Source organism: Phaenicophaeus curvirostris, chromosome 3 (assembly GCF_032191515.1).
Source record: "Phaenicophaeus curvirostris isolate KB17595 chromosome 3, BPBGC_Pcur_1.0, whole genome shotgun sequence".
NCBI classification, from domain to species: Eukaryota; Metazoa; Chordata; class Aves; order Cuculiformes; family Cuculidae; genus Phaenicophaeus; species Phaenicophaeus curvirostris.
In genome coordinates this window covers 42,509,828-42,531,229 of record NC_091394.1, presented here as the reverse complement: position 1 = coordinate 42,531,229, position 21,402 = coordinate 42,509,828, and the positions used below count along the sequence as shown (strand labels likewise).

The window sequence follows — 21,402 nt, the reverse complement described above, 5'->3', positions numbered from 1 at the left end:
GGAAAACATATTATGTGCAGAAGACAATGTCATTACCATATTTAGGCTTTCATCATTTGGCAGAGATTTTAAAACAGAGGGAAAAAGACAGACTGGAGTCCAGATTGAAGACACATACCTGGTGCTTTTTCCACAAAGATGACTTTGGAGTCTTGCAGAAAGTTATGGCCAGTCAGTACCAGTTTTTTCCCTCCAGTAACAGGAAAGCTGTCAGTGCTTTGCTTCTCCACCAGAGGCAGTTCTTGGGCAGATCTCTGAGCTGAAGAGTTTTAAAGAAGAGAAAAAAAAACGCGACCACAAACACACACACACAAAAATAAGTAAATATTGCATTAATAAGTAACTTAATGCTTACCTTCATGAGATAAGCTGAACTTGGTATAGCAACAAAGAAAGGTCAGAACATTTGCAGGAAACATGTTTAGTTTTCAAGTGCCATGATCATAAACATTAGAGTTATCAAACACAGCAGTACAGACTTTAAAACTCAGCTTGAGCTGTACTACATCGAAAAGTGTATTTTTATTGAAAATAGTTTATTTAAAGTAATTTTCTGTTATGTTATTGAAAACATATATCTATGTGTTTACAAGGCACGTGACAAGATAACCATCCATGTCCAAAACACGTTTCAGTCATTATACACTGTATTGTCATTTCTGCAAATTGACTTGCAGCAGCAGCAGCTATGGGCCTCACAATCCAGCAGAAGTTCACAGTTTAGAGAGCCTATTTCCACCAGCACCCGAGTGCCAAAGCAGAAGTGGATCCATGCAAATAGAATTCAGTTTTCCTGTGGCACACATTTTATCCCCCACAACTGGGACATGGAACAATTGTGGCTGTGCTTCAAGGGATGACATGACATTTTATCCAGATTACATGGTTCCTCCTGGTGTCACACGCACTAGGAGATGTATGAAGTTTTTTTTGGCACCAGCGTATTCCATATTCTGCACTGGAAATAACACTAGCACTTTTTTCTACTGTTTTCCACTCCTTTCAGGAGGCATATGCCATGCTTTTGCTCTTACACAACCCTCAAAACTGAAGTTCACTGATACCAATCCAATCAGCTTCATATTTAGTGGCTTCCTGAGCTTGGTACTTTTGCCCTGACCAGCTCAAGATGTATTGAAGTTGCATCTTACTCTGCTACACAGCAATCAAAATGCTCTCATTAACTTAACAGGAGCAGGATGAAGCCATGATTCCTCACATTTTTCGCTTTGCCTGACGGCCTAGAACATGTCCATGAATAAGAATCAAAAGGCAAATTATTAATCCCATACATATTCGGGATAGAAGTCAAGGCTTTATGACAGTCTACCTGCTATAGGTAAGGAGGCTCTGCAGTACTTCATAAATAACACAGGCTTATCTTAATGTAACTCACTTCACACTGCCAATGCCCATTTGTTTATTTAAATGGATGACAGTGAAGGAGATAAGCTGTATCTATTGGTCTAACAGCACTAACCTTTCCTACAACTTCTGCCTCTCCTATAGACTTGGACTACAAGAGCTGCAGTGGTGCTACCCTAGGCGACACTAGGTGGAACACTGTCGCCAGTTTGAAAGCCTGTCACCAATGCCATTCTCTTGCAAGAGGGATGTAGGGATGCTCTTTCCTGAAGCCTCTCCATTAATGATCACTGAAAAAGCACCATGCCTCCAACAGATCAGATGCTGGCATGCTCCAGGACCAGATGCCAGACATACTGTGTGGGACTCCAGCCTGGCAATGATGCAGAGACAAGTGTGGACACAACCCTCCAAACGCATGGAGCTGAGGATGGTCTAACTTTCCTCTCGATCCCCTCTGCTCCCCACCCCCAAAGCTTACCCCCCCACATACCCGGTAGATGTTAAGTTATTCCCTATCATGACAGCATCAAAAAGATCCACTATATGGATTCCAACAAAACCTTAAAAATTGTCTCCATCCATCCATCCAGCTGACCAAATTAGCATTGAGAGTTAGACTGAAATCCACCACTTATGATGGATGATTAAAGCTACACAAAGCAAATAAGTTTTGGTTTGTGCGTGGGAGGCTGATGAGGCTTACAAAGCAAGAATGATATAGGTATCTCTGGAGGGTGCCCCAGTGTATCTGATAAAAAGCAGTCTGTTCAATTACAGAGACCCCAGGGTGGAAACCTGGTTTCTGGAGGTTTTCTGAAGCCACAAGCAGTTTGTACCAGTGTGTCAGCTACTGCTAGCTCCTCATCAAAGGGGCTGGGATTTTGGTTTTTGCTTTATGATGGAGAGACAGAGAGTGAGTAGGACAGGATAGCTGTTTTCCACAACTCCTACAAATTACCTGTATGATAGGGAGTCACCAAAAAAAAAAAAAAAGCCTCATCACTCCCAGGTGTGTTCTTTCCTGTGGAAATCAATGCACAAAGCTACTTATTTTTTTCTAAGACATGGGTATTTTGTCTCCAGTATGAACCACATGCTTTTGGAAAGCAATTAAGGGTCGCCAACTAGACAGGTAAGGCAAACCCTATGTATAGCATATCAGTAAACAAAGACTGCATGTGGAGTGGCACAATACTTGACAAGAGAAGGATATTTTTTGCTACTTACAGCACTCAATGGGATTGGAGGCTACTTGCAAGGAGATGGTCCTGCCGTTTGCCTGTGGGATATGAACCCGGAAGACTAGCCGCACACGCGTGTTCTTCCGACCAATGTCTGTCTCTCCTTTGCGCAGCTCTATGTCAGAGTTTCGGAGCTTTAAGATCCCAGCACAGTCAATGCTATCCAAAAGGAAACCCAGAGGAATTGAATTTACTTCTTCAAGAAGGCAAAAGTGTGTAATATCTTCCCTCTCTCCTGTTCTTAAAAATCTGAGTCAGACACAAGCCAATGTCCAGGCTTATGACAGCAGACTTTGTTAAGCCTAGAACTTGCAACCACAAGTAGCTAAGCCAGGGCTACTGGTAGCAACAGGTAATAGCTGCTATTGAGTACACAAATTTAGGATGTTACTTCAGTTCCCAGAGGATGAAAATCTAAAAGATCCTTCTTCTACACAAGTTGGAAGGATGGTGCATACAGATTAACCAAAGCCCAAAGAAATAGCAAGACTAGAAAAGTCAACGGGTAATGCACAAAGTGTTACTAATCTAGAAGGCAGGGTTACTTAAAATTTCACTTGTTACAGCCGATGCAGACAAAAATCTGATGTGGTTTTTATTTTAGGGCTAAGTCTTGAAAACACTTATTAATGAATACAGCTCTCCCTGAGGTAACTTCTACTGTCAATGTATTTGTATTTGAATGAGTCTGAAATGCTCCCCAGCTGAAGCTCTGCATGAAAAAAGCTAAACTCAGAGTCTTCCCTCTGCACTAGGGAAAAACATACTTTTTGTCAAATAGAACTATTATTATCTCTGACCTTCCTCTGTTTTTTTTTTTTAAACTCTGGTTTTCTCATGGATGAGTTTAGAAGTCAGGATTTTTGTCAAAGCAAATTTCAACAGAGGAGGTTCCCAGAAAAAAGGATATACAAACATACGCACTCAAAAATGCACTGCAAAAATATCTCTGCTTTGGCTACAACTACAAAGCCTATATTGCAATTTCTTCTGGGTACTGATCTCTGGCATGCATTTTATTACACTGAAGATTCATAGTTTAATTTCATTTTGCATTCAAAGGGTTTAATTCTCCCTCTAGGCCTTTGAAGCTCTGCTCTGAAGCAAACAAGGACTATGGTAGCATGGTTTTGATCTGTATTTTTTATAAAGTATGGATTTCAGATTAACAAAAAGACCCTTGCTGATATGATCAAAGAAACTAATGAAAGTATAAAGCTTCTCAAAAACGCATACTAGCAGGTGCAGCCATAAGAATTACAAAATATTTGTACCCATGTCAAAATTCTCCGCAAAGATCCATGACATGGATCAAACAGTGCACTTCTCAACATTGTCTCTCCTGAAGCAGCACTTGTGAAATAAATAAAAAGTACTTAATGGCAGTTAGTTCAGATCCAGGGAAGTTCAGAGGAAAAAAAAAGCATTTAAATTCAGACTTATAATGTCATAAACATTCAAATCTGGAGTCAAGAAGAATAGCTAAAAGTGCAAAAATTTAAATGTGCAGATGAGCTTTAGAGTTTCACTGAATCAAGGCGTGAACACACAAAATATGTGTGAGAGAAGTCCTTGGTTTCAAATTTCAACTCGTTGTTAGTGATACATGGGGTTTTAGACTACTGAAGTGTAAGGCTTATATATGTCAAAGCATTGTTTGTAGTTCTTGAGAGAGCTCTACTACTATCTGGGATGCCTATCATGAAAATATTCAGCTTGGCTCCTGAACTGCTAACTACCTTTACTCTTGGGAGACAGATGATTGAAATGGTAATCATGTTTCTAGATAGCCAAAAATGTTACTCAAACTGCATAAATAAAGGGCCAAACAAATTTTACATGGGTACAAATTGGTGAAAATTCTTCAATGTAATAATTACCTCAATGGAGTCAAGCCAGCTTCTGATGACAACAAATGGAACCAATAATTTTGCAGGCTTGCCATGACTTTTAACACAATGCAGTGACAGAGGTTCTCAGGTCTTGAGTGATCACCCTAAGCCCAGCTGGCAATGCAGCTAAGCACATTCTAGCTCTTCTGTTTACATAAGGTACTCCGGGGCATGTCGTACATGACACTGCAAACCAGTTTCTAATAACCACTACATGCGGAAGGACTTTCAGGAGTCTGATACCATTTTCCAGTTTATTAAGGCACAGAAAATATTATGAATAACAAGTAGTGAAATTGCTGCTTTAGTAAGCTCCCTGAGATTCTCCTGTGGCATTTGGTTTGCTGGGGCCAGGATTTCTTGCTTGTTTTCTGTCTACTTAGTTATTTTTCAATCTCCTTACACATACTCACACAAAGGTGCATGCATCTATATGTAAAAATGAATACATTCATATTTATACAGACATCAAGAGTTGTACACGCACGCAGGCATGCATACATTTCTCCCAAAGCAGATACCTCAGATAAGGGTTAGGATAATATGAATGAAGTGGGCGGAGAGGACGGGATTAAATAATGTGAAGGGTCTCATGTATGTCACATACATAGAGGAATATTTGACCTTTTATACACAAACCTATAACAAAATTTACCTGTGTGTAATGGACCTAGGGGGCACTTAATTACCATTCAAACTCCTACTAATTCAGAGACCCTAAGACATCCATGCCTATTTTTCTGCGTAGGACTAAACTTACCCAGTTTAATAAATCCAATCTGTAAGTAGTATCACTTTCACCCTTCTTCATAGTTCTAGAAGCCTTGCTTCTAAACAAATGCCATGAAAAATGCTTATTTTTATTAGGTAAGAGGTAAGAGTGGTTTTATTAATCTCAAAAACCACTAGGGTACTTGGAAATGCTCTTTAAGAGTTTCCTTTGACACGCAAAGGTAAATTTTAATAGTCCCTGTTCCTTGTGCTAGTGCGTATAGGAGCAAGAGGTGTCATATTTAGAAACTAAATGCAGGAGCTGAGGTAGGAGATATTTACAGCTTGGTAACTGAGATACTTATTTTAAATGGCAAATAAGCACATTGGCTGAAACTCTAGAATGAAAGCAATCAGTTGTCATAAATATTTGTGAAGCCCATTTTGTCGTTAAGCTGATTAGGGGCAATTTGTCCCAACCAAGTTGTGGAAACCTACTATTACAGAGAGAAAATTTAAAAAAACAAAGATAGGAAAAGGAAAATTGTGTACAAACACATACATCCCCAAGACAACACAGAGGAAATCAAGTGGGGTGACCAAGAGGAAACTGCTAGGAGTCAGATACAGTGCTTGAGTCTTACATTGCTCTCATGTTGTTCTCTGGAAGAAGTGGAATTTCCAGGACCTTGGTGTTGGAAAGTATTGTTTCGTGGCTGGTGGTGGAAACAGTCTTCCCAGTGATGCGATGGACCTGGTAGAAAGCATGGGGTCGCAGCAGGCGGTCGTCTGCAGTCCCAATGAACAGCTGTAGCGTGAGAGGCTCACTTTCTAAGTAACCATGTAGCTGGCAAGAGAACAGAAAACGCCCACTGAGCACCATGCACATAAACTGCTAGGAATCAATTAAATTTTTATAAGCAGGAGAGCCTAATTCAAGGAGAGAACTTGTGACAGGTGCTATGTGTTAAGTTCCCCCTTTCCATTTTTCCTGTAACATATTACTGGTACAATAAAAAGGTGCACTCAGAAAATGTCTCATTATCCTAAAGGACCTGAGGCATTTTAGATGGGGTGTGCTTTTAAGCACACCTGCCACGTCCACAGAAAAGTTTGAATAAATTCTGCCACGGCATTTAGCAAAAAACCCACAATGAAGTAAATGTTCCCTCCCAGTACTGAGGGTAGCAAAACCAATGGAGTTTGCACACGGAAAAAGACACAGCTCATCCATCCCTGAGCTTCCTGGGTCACCCCTGGTGCAGCAGAAGGCTGCTGCACAGGACACGTCTCCTCATTAACTGGTTTTTATGCTGTTAAATACCTCCTTGTACAGAGTGGAGACAGATCACATATACAGGACTAGTAGTTCACCATGTGTGTCAAATTCTTGTTATAATCGCACAAAAATCTCATTGAAGCCAGTGGGCCTGACTTGAACCTCATCCATGTTACAGCGACCGCTCTGATGACAAGAGTTATTTCTGCCACAGGCTGGGGACAGAGCAGGAACAGAATCTGACCTCATCCCCACCATCTCCTGAAGAAGCTGCTCTGGGTTCATGCTGGTGCAAAGGAGACCATGGGTAGAGCTGTCTGGGACAGCTCCAACCTCCACTTAACACTGCTGCCTGACGCTAGGAAATGAGTATCACAAATATAGCTACCTTGTAGTGGTTAGCTGCAAAGCCGTGTTCCAAGGGAAGGGAGGATGCAATGACTATAAGAGAGAGAGGCACAGGCAAGACGGTCTGTTCCAACAGATGCACCATCGCAGAGTGTTCTAATTTGGGCTAAAGAAGAACATAATCTCTGACTTTTCAGCTCTCTTTCAAAACTTCAGCTCCTGAAGCAATTTACCAATGCAGTGGCTGCCTCCAAAGTTTTAGGTCTAATAGTTATCACCAAGGTAATGTTCCATAGGTGTGAAAAGAGGCCCCGGCTCACACTTATTCGTCTGTAAATTAAGGCCATCCCAGAACTGGTACTAAACAGGGTTGCACTTGCTGGGAGAAGCAGACAGGACAGGTCACCCAAACCTAACTAAGTATTCCATGCTATATACCTCATATATATACCTCATATATACCTTAGTATAAAAGCTAAAGGATCATGAGGATCACCCCTTTTCTTCAATAGCTGATGTTCAAGGAGGACTTTGTCTGTTTGCACTCAAACCTGAGCCCATCCACGTGCTCCTTAGTCCAGCTCACACCTGCTGTTGAATCCAGTTTGCGACCTTCCCCACACCTGCCCTGCAGCATCAGTGGTGATTAATAGTCATCTGGGAAGTTTGAATTGGTTTTGTATACTTATATGTGTTTTATTATTTTCTTATTATCTTCCTTTTATTGTTGTTTCATTAAAGCTGGTTTAATTTTAGTTTACAACCTGCAAGCCTTCTTTCTCTTGTTTCCCTTTTCCCTTTTTTATGGGAGGGGAAACTGGGATAAAGCTGCCTAGTATGGTTAATATCCTGGCCCGGAGTGGGGAGGTGGTGGTGTGTGCTAAACCAGGACATAGAGCAAACCTGCCCACTTTGTTGTAAGTTTAGTTTCCACTATGAGTGGTTTATCTAGGTTTGGATATGAGTTATCACTGCATCATCACTAAATCTGATAAACCAAAATTAGACCACTGATCATAACCTGGTGACAAGCTCTATTTTTAGTTTATGGTGCATGCCAAGTTCAAAGATAAAGAAAGCCAAAAGCAAGTGGTGAAACCCATATCAAAAGGTGTTGATATTTGTCTTTTGCTTGTTTTCACTCTCCTTAGGTCTTAAAAAGTAACTTGTGGCTTCATAACAAAATGACCTTTCTCTCCAGAATATTTCTGACAGCAAGGATATTGTTAAGAACAAAGATCATAAAATCACAGAATCATAGATCATAGAATGGTTTGGATTGGAAAAGACCTTAAAGATCATCCAGTTCCACCCCCCTGCCATGGACAGGGACACCTCACACCAGACCAGGCTGCTCAAAGCCCTATCCAACCCAGCCTTAAACACTTCCAGGGACAACGCATCCACAGCTTCCCTGGGCAACCTGTTCCAGTGCCTCATCACCCTCATTGTGAAGAATTTCTTCCTAATGTCTCGTCTAAATCTTCCCAACTCCGATTTCAAGCCATTCCCCCTCGTCCTATCACTACATGCCTTTGTAATAAGTCCCTCCCCAGCTTTCTTGTAGCCCCTTCAGGTATTGGAAGGTCACTATAAGGTCTCCCCAGAGCCTTCTCTTCTCCAGGCTGAACAACCCCAGCTCTCTCAGCCTGTCCTCTCAGAGGTGCTCCAGCCCTCTGATCATCTTTGTGGCCCTTCTCTAGACCCATTCCAACAGTTCCATATCCTTCTTATGTTGGGGATTCCAGAACTGGACATAATACTCCAGGTGAGGTCTCACACGAGAGGAGTAGAGGTGGAGAATCATCTCCCTTAACCTGCTGGCCACACTTCTTTTGATGCAGCCCAAGATACGGTTGGCCTTCTGGGCTGCGAGCACACATTGCAGACTCCTGTCGAGCTTCTCAAGTCACTTTTGTTCTTCGAGCACTGCAAAATTCTCGTGAGTGCAAACAGGCACAAAGCCTTCCAATTGCTATCAAACACTGAAATGGCAACGGGAATGCATAATGGCAATGTTTCAGGTACCACAGTGATCACTGCATGAGCAAGGAAGGACACTGTGCCTAGACACATCTCCTATCACTGATCTCGCGTACTGTCGACTTTTTGCCCCAGGCTTTGGTTGGAAGAGCCAAGAGGAAAACAGAAGCACTTTTATTTGTTTGATTTGGTGTAGCCATTACCTATCCTCACCTAAAGCCTATGGATGCTTGGAGGACACAGGGACAGAGAATGAGCCTCATTTCTAGCACTACAGTATTTTACGAGGTCTGCATTGCTGAGACACCACGAAAAGGCAGCTCAGAGCCAAGGGGTTGTGATATGATATGGGGAATTTCCACATCAGCATTGTCAAATGGAAAACACATCAGCCACAGTCTGAAAATCTGTGGTATCGGCAAAAGGACACAGAGAGAAAAGCAGAGCCAAGCCTGCATATTGCTTTCAGCAGGTTGCTCTAGGCAGCACATCTCAGTTCAGCCACAAACAAAACACCTGCCTCCTATGACCCTTGACCCCAATATTAGTGCTATGCTGCAAAAAGAGGGCTTTCCAATTTTAATCCCCACAGGTGGAAGTGTAGCTTGAGTTTGCAGTGGACAATCACAGGTGGGCTCCCATCACAGCTGGTGGTCATGAGGAAGCCACCATCCTACTTACCACTTCCTATCCCTGCTGCACTGGCTGTTCACTACTGCCACGGGTACATGCGGAGTGACCTGGATTCAGTCCAGACTGATCTCACCCTGCCTCAGTGTCTCTACAGTGTCAGTGGCAATGCCAAGGTGACGGAGGAAATGCAGAGTATTGCAGAGTATTTTTGATCACAAGTGGAAGGTTTGCAGGGGGAAAAAGTAAGACAGTGTGACACACCATCCAGTTAAATTTCTATATATTAGCAGCAGTCACTCTCCAACTCATCATGGATGGTGCTTTTTATGGAGAGTGTAAAATTAAAACAAACACATATTGAATTACAAGGCCTCTTAAAAGGTAAAAATAGACTAGCGAGTAACTCAAACCTCAATTCAGCAAAAGTAGATTCACACATCAAGGTACCCATATGTTTTACTAAATCCAGGCAAAGGGGTCAAAAAATGTTGGTCTTGCAATGGGTTATGCTGTTACAGGCTTTATCTTTAAACCTGAACTCAACTGCTTCTGTATTTTGGAACCTAATGTTGAGCCTCCTGTAGGTTTCCTACCAGGAGGTGATCAAACATCCGAAGTCCTCAGCTTCACACACCTGCCATCCCCTAGAAGTGTTGACATGGTGGAAAATAAATACTAAGATCTCATATGCATGTTTTGCATTGTTTTTAAGTTTTGTGATTTTTAAACTAAATTACTATTTGTTTGTTTTAAAGGCCCTGTCATACAGCAATGCTGGGCTTTACTTTGGATACATTATCCACAGTTACTTACTCCCTGCCAGCTGCTTCTGCAACTGAAGACAAGTAGTGGCTACAGCAGTGAGGGAACTTGAGTTTTGAAGAGCTGGGAAGTGTCAAAAACACCCAGAAAGACTAATGTAATCACTATATAGTTGACTTTGCTGCCCCCAAAACAGGCAAAATCTACAGTCATGTCACTTTAAGTTTTATGTCATATTCTGTGGTCGGTGGCATCTATTTCCAGCATGTATTCCCCTTTGAGTTTTACCCATTGCATCACATCGTTTGCTTTTGTATTATGTCACATAAACATGTATGCGAACAAAAGCAATAGAAGAAAATTATGCAAGGATTAACATTTAAAGGGGCACACACTGTGGATGACTAATTTTAGATTATGCACCCAGCGTGCTATTTCTGTGACAGACAGAGCTGAGCTTTGCGAGTTTTCGGCACGTGGCAAATGTCTGAAGAACAGGCAAGATTTTCCTTACTCTAGCTGGGTGCAGCAAGAATATTCTGCAGCTTCCTCAAAATACAGGAGAGCAATATTACTGTCACATAACTCAGTAAGACGATGAGAGGAGTAATGGCTGTAAAGGCAGAGCTGTGGAACTCTAAGGTATTAGATTCGTCAACAGATAAAGGGAATATCAAACAAGACAGATGCAAAATGGGACAGGGAAAAGGGGGACTGAGTATTTTTCTTAGTGAGGAAAGATCTCATGCATTCATACCCATGCATATTTTCCACGTGTGCTCTGGAATACTGTATGATTCTGTACTGGTATAATGATTCTGTTTCCTGGCGTGCAACATGGGATGCATGCGTCAGGCACCCTATTTTTATCTTTTTCTCTGTGTAACACAGTCCGAAGTTCTCTTAATAACTCAGAAGCTGAGTACAGGTGACAAAGGTTTCTCTCAGCTACAGCATTCATAATAAAGGATGCGGCTTTCCCACCACACATGCTTTGCTTGAATACACATATATCCAAATGGAAAAAGCTGTACTATCCCCATACTGTGCAAATAAGAATCAGCTGCACCATGTTCTTGAATCACTCTCCCTTCCCAAATAAAGGCAAGGATACAGCCATCTCATGATATAGTACAAAGGAAACATGCAGGCAAAACTTAAGTATGCAGACTTCTGTTGTCAGTGTTTGTAGTTGAAATGAAAGTAGGTCATATTCTCTTCTTTTGACTGACCACTACTTGTATCTTTTCCTTTTTGAGCAACATTAATAAAAATGTTTCAGCTGGTCTCAAATGATATCTGCATTTATATGTTTGAAGCTGCTAAGATCAAAATCAGACTTAATTGCAGAACTGTTATACCCTCCTTTAATTCTTTCAAAAGCGATGCAGGCACTGGTAATTAACTCCAAAACAGGACCGATGACAGTTAATTTCTTTGCCACCTTACATCATCTTACACAAGAGTGAGGGAAAGGCTGCACTGGCTGGGCAACTGCTCCACAGCACTAAGCTTTCCCTGGGATTCCTACACCTCTCTGTCACTACTTTTGCAATGTCCTCTCCCATCAATAGGTCTTGATTCTCACCAGTAGATTGCTGCTTATCTTGGCGCAGGGTGCCAAGGCAAATCCCAGCCCTTCCCTGTTGAGATGCGCCGCACACTATGCATTGGGGCTGAATGTTTATGTTTGTGCAGGCACTGCGGCTCATAACACCAGATGCCTTCCTCCAGTGGCCACCAAAGCATGAGGAATACAAAGCCATTTCACCGCTTGCAGCCAACATCCAACTGCAAGGTACTATCTTGATTCAGTCCTACAGAGATGAAAACCCAAGGTTTATCACAGACATGAGCATACCCAGCCTGACTGGATTCCAACTGTGCATCTGGCGCATATCTATGAAATCTGGCAATCAGAATCAAACATACTTTAAAAATGATGAGCACAAGGAGGTGAGGTGACAAGCATTAAAAAAAAAAAAAAAGCAAAAAGCAAAACCTCCTCAAATTTTGCTATGGTAACCGAGTTTTGAGGAATTTTTGCAAACGTCATGCCCAATAACTCAAATGCTATTTCAGCATCAGTGGTTATTTTCAAGCCCATGGAGAAAACTTCTACTATTTAAGCCACGACATTTATTTTAAGAAACGCAGCTGAAATACTCCATGCTCCCTTCCAAGCGCTTTATGCTTTTGGCATACTGAAGCATGTGTTGAAACACTCAGAAAGCTACCTGTCACAATAAGGAGCCCCTATGCCTGGAGAGGCTCCTGGAAGCCACCGAATGAATGGCCATGTTCTTATGGGACACACCAGCCAGGTACGCCCTTTGCAATCCCTTACACCATCAGGAAAAAAAAAAGGGATCTACACTCCATAATAGCTTTTAGGTGTACTTACTGGGAGTTCTGGAAAAACACTGCAAAAACCCTACAGCACTGCATTCCTCCAGGCTCTGACTCTGTAAATACATTAAACGACTGTAGTGGCTGATTTAGGGCTTAGCCCATCCCAATGCATTCAGGGCAGAGCTCCCACTAACAAAAACTGTGGATTACAACCATGGACTTTGTATTCACCCTCTAAGCTAGCCACCCCTTGTGCTTGAGACTTTCCAGGATACAAGGAAAGGAAATCATGTGCCAAAAAAATCCACAGGTAGCATCCATATCAGCAATGCATCGACATGTGTTTGCCTGTTCTTTGTACATTTGGTACATAATAAAGACAAGAAGTAAATACATCTATTTATGCCTCTAAAAATAGCAAGAACAATAGCAACATCTTCTTATCCAGCACTCTGATGGCCATGTTGCTTCCAGCAGGTATTGCAGCGCTTACGCTCAGCAATGCCTTACACGTCCATCTGTCCCAGTTGCATTTCTAGAACTGTTCAAGGAATACCTTGGGTCGATCTGGAGATAATCATAAGTGAGACTAAACACCGCATCTGGTGAAAAGGGGCTTCTTCCCCTTCTATTCCCAACAGTGTTTTGGAATGTAATTGCAATGCTTTCTTACCCAAACAGGATAAGAGCTACAGAACAGTGAAAATTTTAAAGTAATTGCTGTTTGTCTCTTTAAGCCAGAACTTTAGGAGCTACACAATGAAGAGCTTTATTGTTAACTTTCTCAAGCAGTAGGTCTTATTTTTTGTTACAGTAACTGCATATGATGAATGATAAAATGAAACAAATTGTCATGTTTCAAAAATGTTCCTAATATACAGCCTCAAGTGTAATAGCAGGTACTCAGATTTTTTAAAACCAAACTGAACATCAAAATGTTTAAACTACAAAGAAAGTGCACAAACATTTTGGGTATTGATTTTAGCTGTGAGCACTCAGCATGCATAAAAATATGGTCATCAATCTGATTTTTAACAAAATTAATTTACTCTTAACTACCACGTAGAAGCACTAGAAGACATAAGCTATTTCATCATCGGTTTAAATGGGGGGAGGGAAAAGTTGGTCTTGCAAGTCAGGCAATGACTGTTATGTGAAGCGAAGGCACTGAAGGCGATGTCAGGAGACCTAGGCATCTACTTTCATGTGCCCTGCAGAGATTCTGCCAGACCTTTGCCTGGGCAGCCATGGCACTGCCCTGCCTCCGCATCCCTCAGCTGAAAATGCCCACGGACCTGCTGCTGAAGGCTCAGACACCCAGCAACCTACACCTCTGAGGAAAAAAAAGACATGAACATACTGCCCTCCTTGTCACAAAATCCCGTCTATCTATTCCATGCTGTTTTGGCTCTGAATTCCTTTGCTAGGGGAGGCTTGAGTCAAAAACACACCTCAGCTGCCCCAAGGCAGGGGGCTGTAGAGGCTCTCCACTCAGTCATCCGTCTCAAACCAAAGGGCTTAACACAAAGTTAGGATGTTGAGGCTCTGGAGAGAGTCCAGAGAAGAGCAACAAAGCTGGTGAAAGGGCTGGAGAACAGGCCTTATGAGGAGCGGCTGAGAGAGCTGGGGTTGTTTAGCCTGGAGAAGAGGAGGCTGAGGGGTGACCTCATTGCTCTCTACAACTACCTGAAAGGACGTTGTAGAGAGGAGGGTGCTGGCCTCTTCTCCCAAGTGACAGGGGACAGGACAAGAGGGAATGGCCTCAAGCTCCGCCAGGGGAGGTTTAGGCTAGACGTTAGGAAAAAATTCTTTACAGAAAGGGTCATTGGGCACTGGAACAGGCTGCCCAGGGAGGTGGTTGAGTCACCTTCCCTGGAGGTGTTTAAGGCATGGGTGGATGAGGTGCTGAGGGATATGGTTTAGTGTTTGGTAGGAACGGTTGGACTCGGTGATCCGGTGGGTCTCTTCCAACCTGGTTATTCTGTGATTCTGTGATTCTGTGAAAGTGCCATGGGATACAGCTTATTGACCAAGGAGGACTCCAAATACCCCAGACTTCTCTGCTTGAATGGGAAGCAGGGCAGCTCTCTTGCAGATTGGGGTGTCCTCTGTGCCCCAGGGCAGTGGCAGGGAACCAGCAAGCAGCTGTACTTTGTGCTACAGAGCAGAGTTCAGGCAAGGGCAAGCATTCCCCAGCTGTGAGATGCAGGACTCCACAGCGGCAGAGGCGGCCCTGGAAGCACCGATTCAGACAGACACGTAGCATCCATGGGGTACAAACAAACCACTGCAGCACCCACCTTGCTGCAGGGTCTCGCAGGATCCCTGTCTCTTTCCAGATGCTCCTCTCCACCTTCAGCACTGTGCTCTGCAGATGTACGTGTTTCAGCCACTAATGTACCATCCACCTGCCTTTCATGTGCTTTAGGTCCCTGCCCCAGAAGGCTGCTGCAGCCCACACTGTATCTAGGGCTGAGAGACGCACATCATTCTGACAGGGTACCTCTTCCCCTTGCTGGCAACCAGGCATGCAACAGGGGGTGACAGTTTTCAGATAAGGTGCAAAGCTTGTCAGTGTGGACTCAAAATGGAGGTCCTAAACTTGGGAAGCTTCTGTATACCCTATCCTCTGGTGACAGCACAAGCAAAAACCTGAGGAGTGTTTCATTCAAAACAGCAGAGCAGACAGACTTCACAATACAAGAAAAAAAAACCCAACAAAACAGAAAATGAAACAACTTCTTAAGAGCTGAGGTGACCCTCTGGTTGTAATAGCTTCTGCTGAATTCTTCTGACACAGTTAATCAAAAAAAGTGTAAAATTTATGCTACTACCCCTTAGTCCTTCACTTACTCCACATAAACATGTAACAGGAATTCCTACAGGTTTTTGTTCTTCTTTCAAGATTTATTTTTCCTGTCTAAAACTAGTTTTCCTTGGATTCATTCAAATTCTGTTTTAGGATCCAAATGTAGTCAGAGGTGGTTCACAAATAAAAATAAGACGGCTTGCTCCTGCAAAGGGATAAGCCTGGACAGAGGGCAAGAGCTGGACAGGAGGAGTGAACGGAAAAAAGCAGTAGTGTGTTTTATGTGGCACTTTCTAGTGCTGCCACTTGGATTTTAAGCCAACAGTACAGCAAAAGAACAGCTGTACACATCAAGATGAATAAAGATCTATATAAAACTTACATCTACAAATATGCTGTGAGGAATTATTAATCCTAATGCAACAGAGATGCTGTACACTCAGTCACTGGCTTACAACTAACTTCAGTAGCTATCCGGGGATAAACAGCCTTAGTGGCTGCTGGCTGTCAGCATAGCTATGAAACCTCCTTGTCTAAACAGTCGCAAGACGCTGCTCTCTGTTTCTTGGAAGGATTTTCCTCCTCAAAAATACATGTACCTAGAAACCAACCCAAGTCATACTTCTCTTAAAACTATGAAACACAAGAGAGATACCTATGAAAAAAGGAGTTACTAACAGAATGAATTTGTAGGTCATGGGCACTTTATTCACTGGGACATCAGGAAATCACTCATGCTCTCATGCCACCTTTTACCACAAGACCAAAGAGGTGTCCTTCCTCTAGCCCTTGTTGCCTCATAATGCTCCCTAGTCTCACTTTCAGGAGACTGGAGGCAGACCACACTACAGCCCACTTCTAAGACTACAGCTTTGGAAGCATTCAAAAGCTTGCAGGACAGGGCCAGGGAGAGTTGTTCCCCTGTGGAGGGATGGATGTGGCACTCATACCATGTAGTTCACTTAAATGAAAACGTTTTCCTTTTCGTGAACAGCTCTACTCTTCCCCAGGCAGGGCAGCTGCTGGTCCTCATGGGGGAGGACAACTTTTCTCCTGGACAGCTTGTCCTGCAGCCACTGGAGGTGACCTTTTGGGGCTCTCTACCCTAGCAGCCTGACTGTGTCTGCATTTGGATGGGACCCTCAATATGAAGCTGAAGCACAGGAAGCTTTCAAATTGCAATGAAGTAAATGCACGCTGACAACAGAGAGAGAGGCTCTGGAAAATGCAGATTAAAAATCTGTGTCTGGGGCCAAGTCCAACACAATACTGTCCTGCCTGAAACTACCCAACCCATCAATCCACTCAGTTTCCACTTGAACATTTGCCCTCAGCATCCAAAACAGCTTTCAGTTTGTATAGTCATACCCATGGCCACATAAGAGTTAAAAAATAAATCAATAAATCACAGGAACACTGCAACAGGAATTTATTACATATTGTTAGGCAGGTACCCCAGGCAAGCTCATACTTGTGAACCTGCCTTTCATTATACCGCTGATGCATAGTTCACATCCAGCAAGCTCCCATTTGTGGGTGAGCACAGGCAGGCCCAGGATCCTTGTGCGTGTGTGAAGCGGCATAGTGTTATCACTCAGTGGGTTACTGGTGCTGCAGTAACCGCAAGACTACGAATTCCCACCCCTGCAAATTCAAAGGCAACACAGTGCCCAGCTACCCCCAGGGTTATCCTCTGCTTAAGGGTCAATGATTTTGAAGTGCTTTCCTGCAAATCCAGATGAACACTGGCTCACATGGGACAGAGGTAACACAGTTTCATGCAAAATACAGTGAGGTAGTATTAAAACAGAAATGGTTGCTTTCCCCCTAAATTTTAACTGCTATACAAATGACATTTATTTAAATGGCTACTGAAGATAGAAAGCTGGCGCTATGTTTAAAGGCTCTATCTCTGTAAATATTTGGAGAGCTATAAATACTGAGCCTTACTCATATAATGAATGTTGGACTTTCTGTTCTGTTGCCATGAAAACTGCTATAAATACACTTCCAATTCTTAATTTCTATGATTTGCCAATAACTCCTTTAAAAAGAGGAAAAAATCGTATGTAAGACATCTTGATATTTAATTAGCCATCAGAGTCAAAGGCCACAGCACAAAGCAGGAACTGAAAACCCAGTGATAGAGGTAGACAAAGCATGTAATGCACTAGCATGATTATGTAGCTGTATGTCCCAAGTGGGACTTATATATAATCAGACAATCCATGAGTCGAGCCCTGACTGCTTTCTGTGTTTGGAGAAAGTTCTGAGCAGGAAGAGAGGCTCTCTGAAGGTCTGAAATAAACCTTCTCACTTCTTCTGCAAATCACATGAATACTGATGGCTTCCAACTTTCACAGTATCTCTGTTCACTTTTTTTTTAATGTAGAAATGAATTTAAAACCAGAAAGCTTTTCAAGGCATTTTACAATAACACAGAGCAAGGATGGCTTTGCAGCTGAAGGAGCAACAAGGGTGATCGAGTTCCCATCTCCTGCTCTGACAGTGGTTTTGCTTCATCACAGATACATGACTAGAGCGGAGAAATTTTCATAAAAAGTTTTTACATATTTCCAGCCTGCTCCATGTTCTATCAATTTATGCCTCAGCCCTCTTATAAAATAAAAGCCAGTAACTGTTCCATGTGGCTGCATAGCCCCTTCCTCCCTATGGAAAACACAGCACTTCCCAGCCCTCTGATTCCAAACCTTGTGCAATTTACACCTGCATTCCTTGGGGGATAAAGTAGGTTAATGCAACTCCCTTGCTCTTTGGAGTCAGAAAAGTTCTGTCTGCATGTGTATGTTCCTCAAGACAGGTTCTGCTTCTGTTGTTTCAAGCCCAAAAAGTATTGTCATCACATGCAAACAATGCATATAAACACACTGTTTGTGACTCCTGTCTCAGAGCAGAAAAGGGCAGTGTGTTTTGCCAGGTCCCTACACACTTCTGGTTCTACTCTCCTTCCACAAGCCACCTTTGATGCTGCATCTCCGATTACCCTGTGGTTTTATCTGACAGCATGCCTTCCATGGAAAGCATCTTAAAGCAGCAATAAAAATAGGTCAGGTATATCTTATAGGTCGGCTTCAACGCTTTAACCTCCAAGACGGTCTGATTAAAATGAAAAATACAGAGAGATTGGATTCCAGACTGGGAGGTGCTTGAGAGCAACAGTGATGCAGTTGGTTGACGTCACTTGTTTTACCAAAAAAAAGGATGGAAGAGCGCAGACTCTGACCAACAAGAATAATATCAGCAGCTCTGTCCAACAGGCCACAGAGCTAAAATGAACTGAAAAACCTGTGATCTCGAACAGCAAGTAAATGAAATAAGCATGAAAAACTCTTGAATAAGCTTTCTCAATGTACACAGATTATTTTCAATTGATCATTCTAAATATTGTCACATTAAGTAACAATATTTAGCAACAGCTGTTGCACTAGAATTTCATCCAAATATTGACAAACTAATACCACAACCCCTTTTAAAGCTAGTAAGATGGCAAAAAAAAATGTTGCAACCGTTAAAGGCAGAACTCGACAAGAAAAGCTTTACAGAGTATGTTATCTGCTGCTGCATATGGACAACATGTAGCTGCAGTGGGTGTAGCAGGACATCAGTGCTCATTTGGGATTTGAGGAGGATGCTGAAGGTAACAATTTCTCCTATGCAGAGTTGTATGATGAGTACTGGTGATCAGGACATGTTTTTACACCCAAATCAAGACAGCATTATTATCAACCTATTCAACCATAAGGCTCTGGCATGGGTCAAGACCCAAATCAGATATAGGAATGCCAAAGTCTTGAAAGGCACCACTGCTCCCCATCATACTCAGGCCTTACTAGTGTATCTAATCCAAGAAGTGACCCTTGGTCCTGGTGAACTGGTAAGATCTTAAAGCCTGCTGTGCTCAGTAACACATAAGTTACTGATGTGTTACACAACACATCAAAACAAAAAGAAACAGGGAAAAGTCAACGGATCCACACCACCCAACACAGTCGTCAGCTTGTCTGCCTTCACAACCAGCAAAATGAGACATGCATTCTGACGGTGTGACTTACCTGAGTTGCTTCAGACGTCCACACCAGTGTGGACTGATTACAGGGAGAAGCTAAGGCAATAAGCTCAGCTGCAGACATCTACAGTTCGCCAAATAAACCCAAGACATAGAGGTACCTCTGCAACAGGTCAAGGACAGAGTTCAAAGCACAAGTGTGCCACAGACCCAGGGCAGTGCTGCAAAAAAGGCACACTACACCTTGCCCAGAGACACTGCAGAGATTCTGTGAAAAGACCCCAAAAGCAGCAGAGCCCACCAGCAGAGACGCAATGCTTGCCCTTCACCATCATGCGTTTCAGGCAGACGCCTGCAGCTTTTCACAGCAGGGGTACAAGACCATTAGCTTGAACTCTGCAGCCCTCTGCAATGCCAAAGGGAAAGGTTAAAATCAGCTCCACCTCAGTTTAGCACTTAGAATCATAGAATCACCAGGTTGGAAGAGACCCACTGGATCATCGAGTCCAACCATTCCTATCAAACACTAAACCATGTCCCTTAGCACCTCGTCCACCCGTGCCTTAAATACCTCCAGGGAAGGTGACTCAACCACCTCCCTGGGCAGCCTGTTCCAGTGCCCAATGACCCTTTCTGTGAAGAATTTTTTCCTAATGTCCAGCCTAAACCTCCCCTGGCAGAGCTTGAGGCCATTCCCTCTTGTCCTGTCCCCTGTCACTTGGGAGAAGAGGCCAGCTCCCTCCTCTCCACAACCTCCTTTCAGGTACTTGTAGAGAGCAATGAGGTCTCCCCTCAGCCTCCTCTTCTCCAGGCTAAACAACCCCAGCTCTCTCAGTCGCTCCTCATGAGGCCTGTTCTCCAGCCCCTTCACCAGCTTTGTTGCTCTTCTCTGGACTCGCTCCAGAGCCTCAACATCCTTCTTGTGGTGAGGGGCCCAGAACTGAACACAGGATTCCAGGAGCCGTCTCACCAGTGCCGAGTACAGAGGGAGAATAACCTCCCTGGACCTGCTGGTCACGCCGTTTCTGATCCAAGCCAAGATGCCATTGGCCTTCTTGGCCACCTGGGCACACTGCTGGCTCATGTTCAGTCGGCTGTCAACCAACACCCACAGGTCCTTCTCCTCCAGGCAGCTTTCTAGCCTGACTTCTCCTAGTCTGTAGCACTGCACAGGGTTGTTGTGCCCCAAGTGCAGGACCCGGCATTTGGCCTTGTTAAACCTCATCCCATTGGACTCTGCCCAGCGGTCCAGCCTGTTCAGATCCCTTTGCAGAGCCTCCCTACCCTCCAGCAGATCGACACTTCCACCCAGCTTAGTGTCATCTGCAAACTTGCTAAGGGAGCACTCGATGCCTTCATCCAGGTCATTGATAAAGACTTTGAACAGGGCTGGACCCAGCACTGAGCCCTGGGGAACCCCACTTTGTCACTGGCCTCCAGCTGGATTTCACACCATTTACCACCACTCTCTGGGCCCGGCCATCCAACCAGTTTTCCACCCAGGAGAGTGTGTGCCTGTCCAGGCCAGAGGCTGACAGTTTCTGAAGCAGAATGCTGTGAGAAACTGTGTCAAAGGCTTTACTGAAGTCCAGGAAGACCACATCCACAGCCTTTCCCTCATCCAGCAGCCGAGTCACTTGGTCATAGAAGGCGATCAGCTTAGTTTGGCAAGACCTGCCTTTCGTGAACCCGTGTTGACTGGGCATGATCACCCGGTTCTCTTGCATGTGCTTCATGATAGCACTCAAGATCACCTGCTCCATGACTTTCCCTGGCACTGAGGTCAGACTCACAGGCCTGTAGTTTCCTGGGTCCTCGCTGCGACCCTTCTTGTAGATGGGCACAACATCAGCCAGCCAGTCCAGTGGGACTTCCCCAGTCTTCCAGGACTGTTGGAAGATGATGGAAAGGGGTTTGGCCACCACATCTGCCAGCTCCTTCAATACCCTAGGGTGGATCCCATCCAGCCCCATAGACTTGTAGCTGTCTAGTTGGGC

The 21,402-nt window shown here is 43.6% G+C and overlaps 1 protein-coding gene across 7 annotated transcripts in view; it reads right to left on the bottom strand.

Moving 5' to 3' along the window:
* The window catches only part of NFATC1 (nuclear factor of activated T cells 1), a 119,970-nt gene that overhangs the window by 63,369 nt on the left and 35,199 nt on the right, over nt 1–21,402 (bottom strand). For all 7 annotated transcript variants that reach the window (XM_069853770.1, XM_069853772.1, XM_069853774.1 and 4 more), the window contains exons 4-6: nt 5,857–6,059; nt 2,596–2,768; nt 119–259 (exon numbers count right to left, since the gene is read on the bottom strand). In XM_069853770.1, coding sequence (XP_069709871.1) covers nt 119–259; nt 2,596–2,768; nt 5,857–6,059 — 517 coding nt within the window. The remainder of the gene's footprint in view (nt 1–118; nt 260–2,595; nt 2,769–5,856; nt 6,060–21,402) is intronic.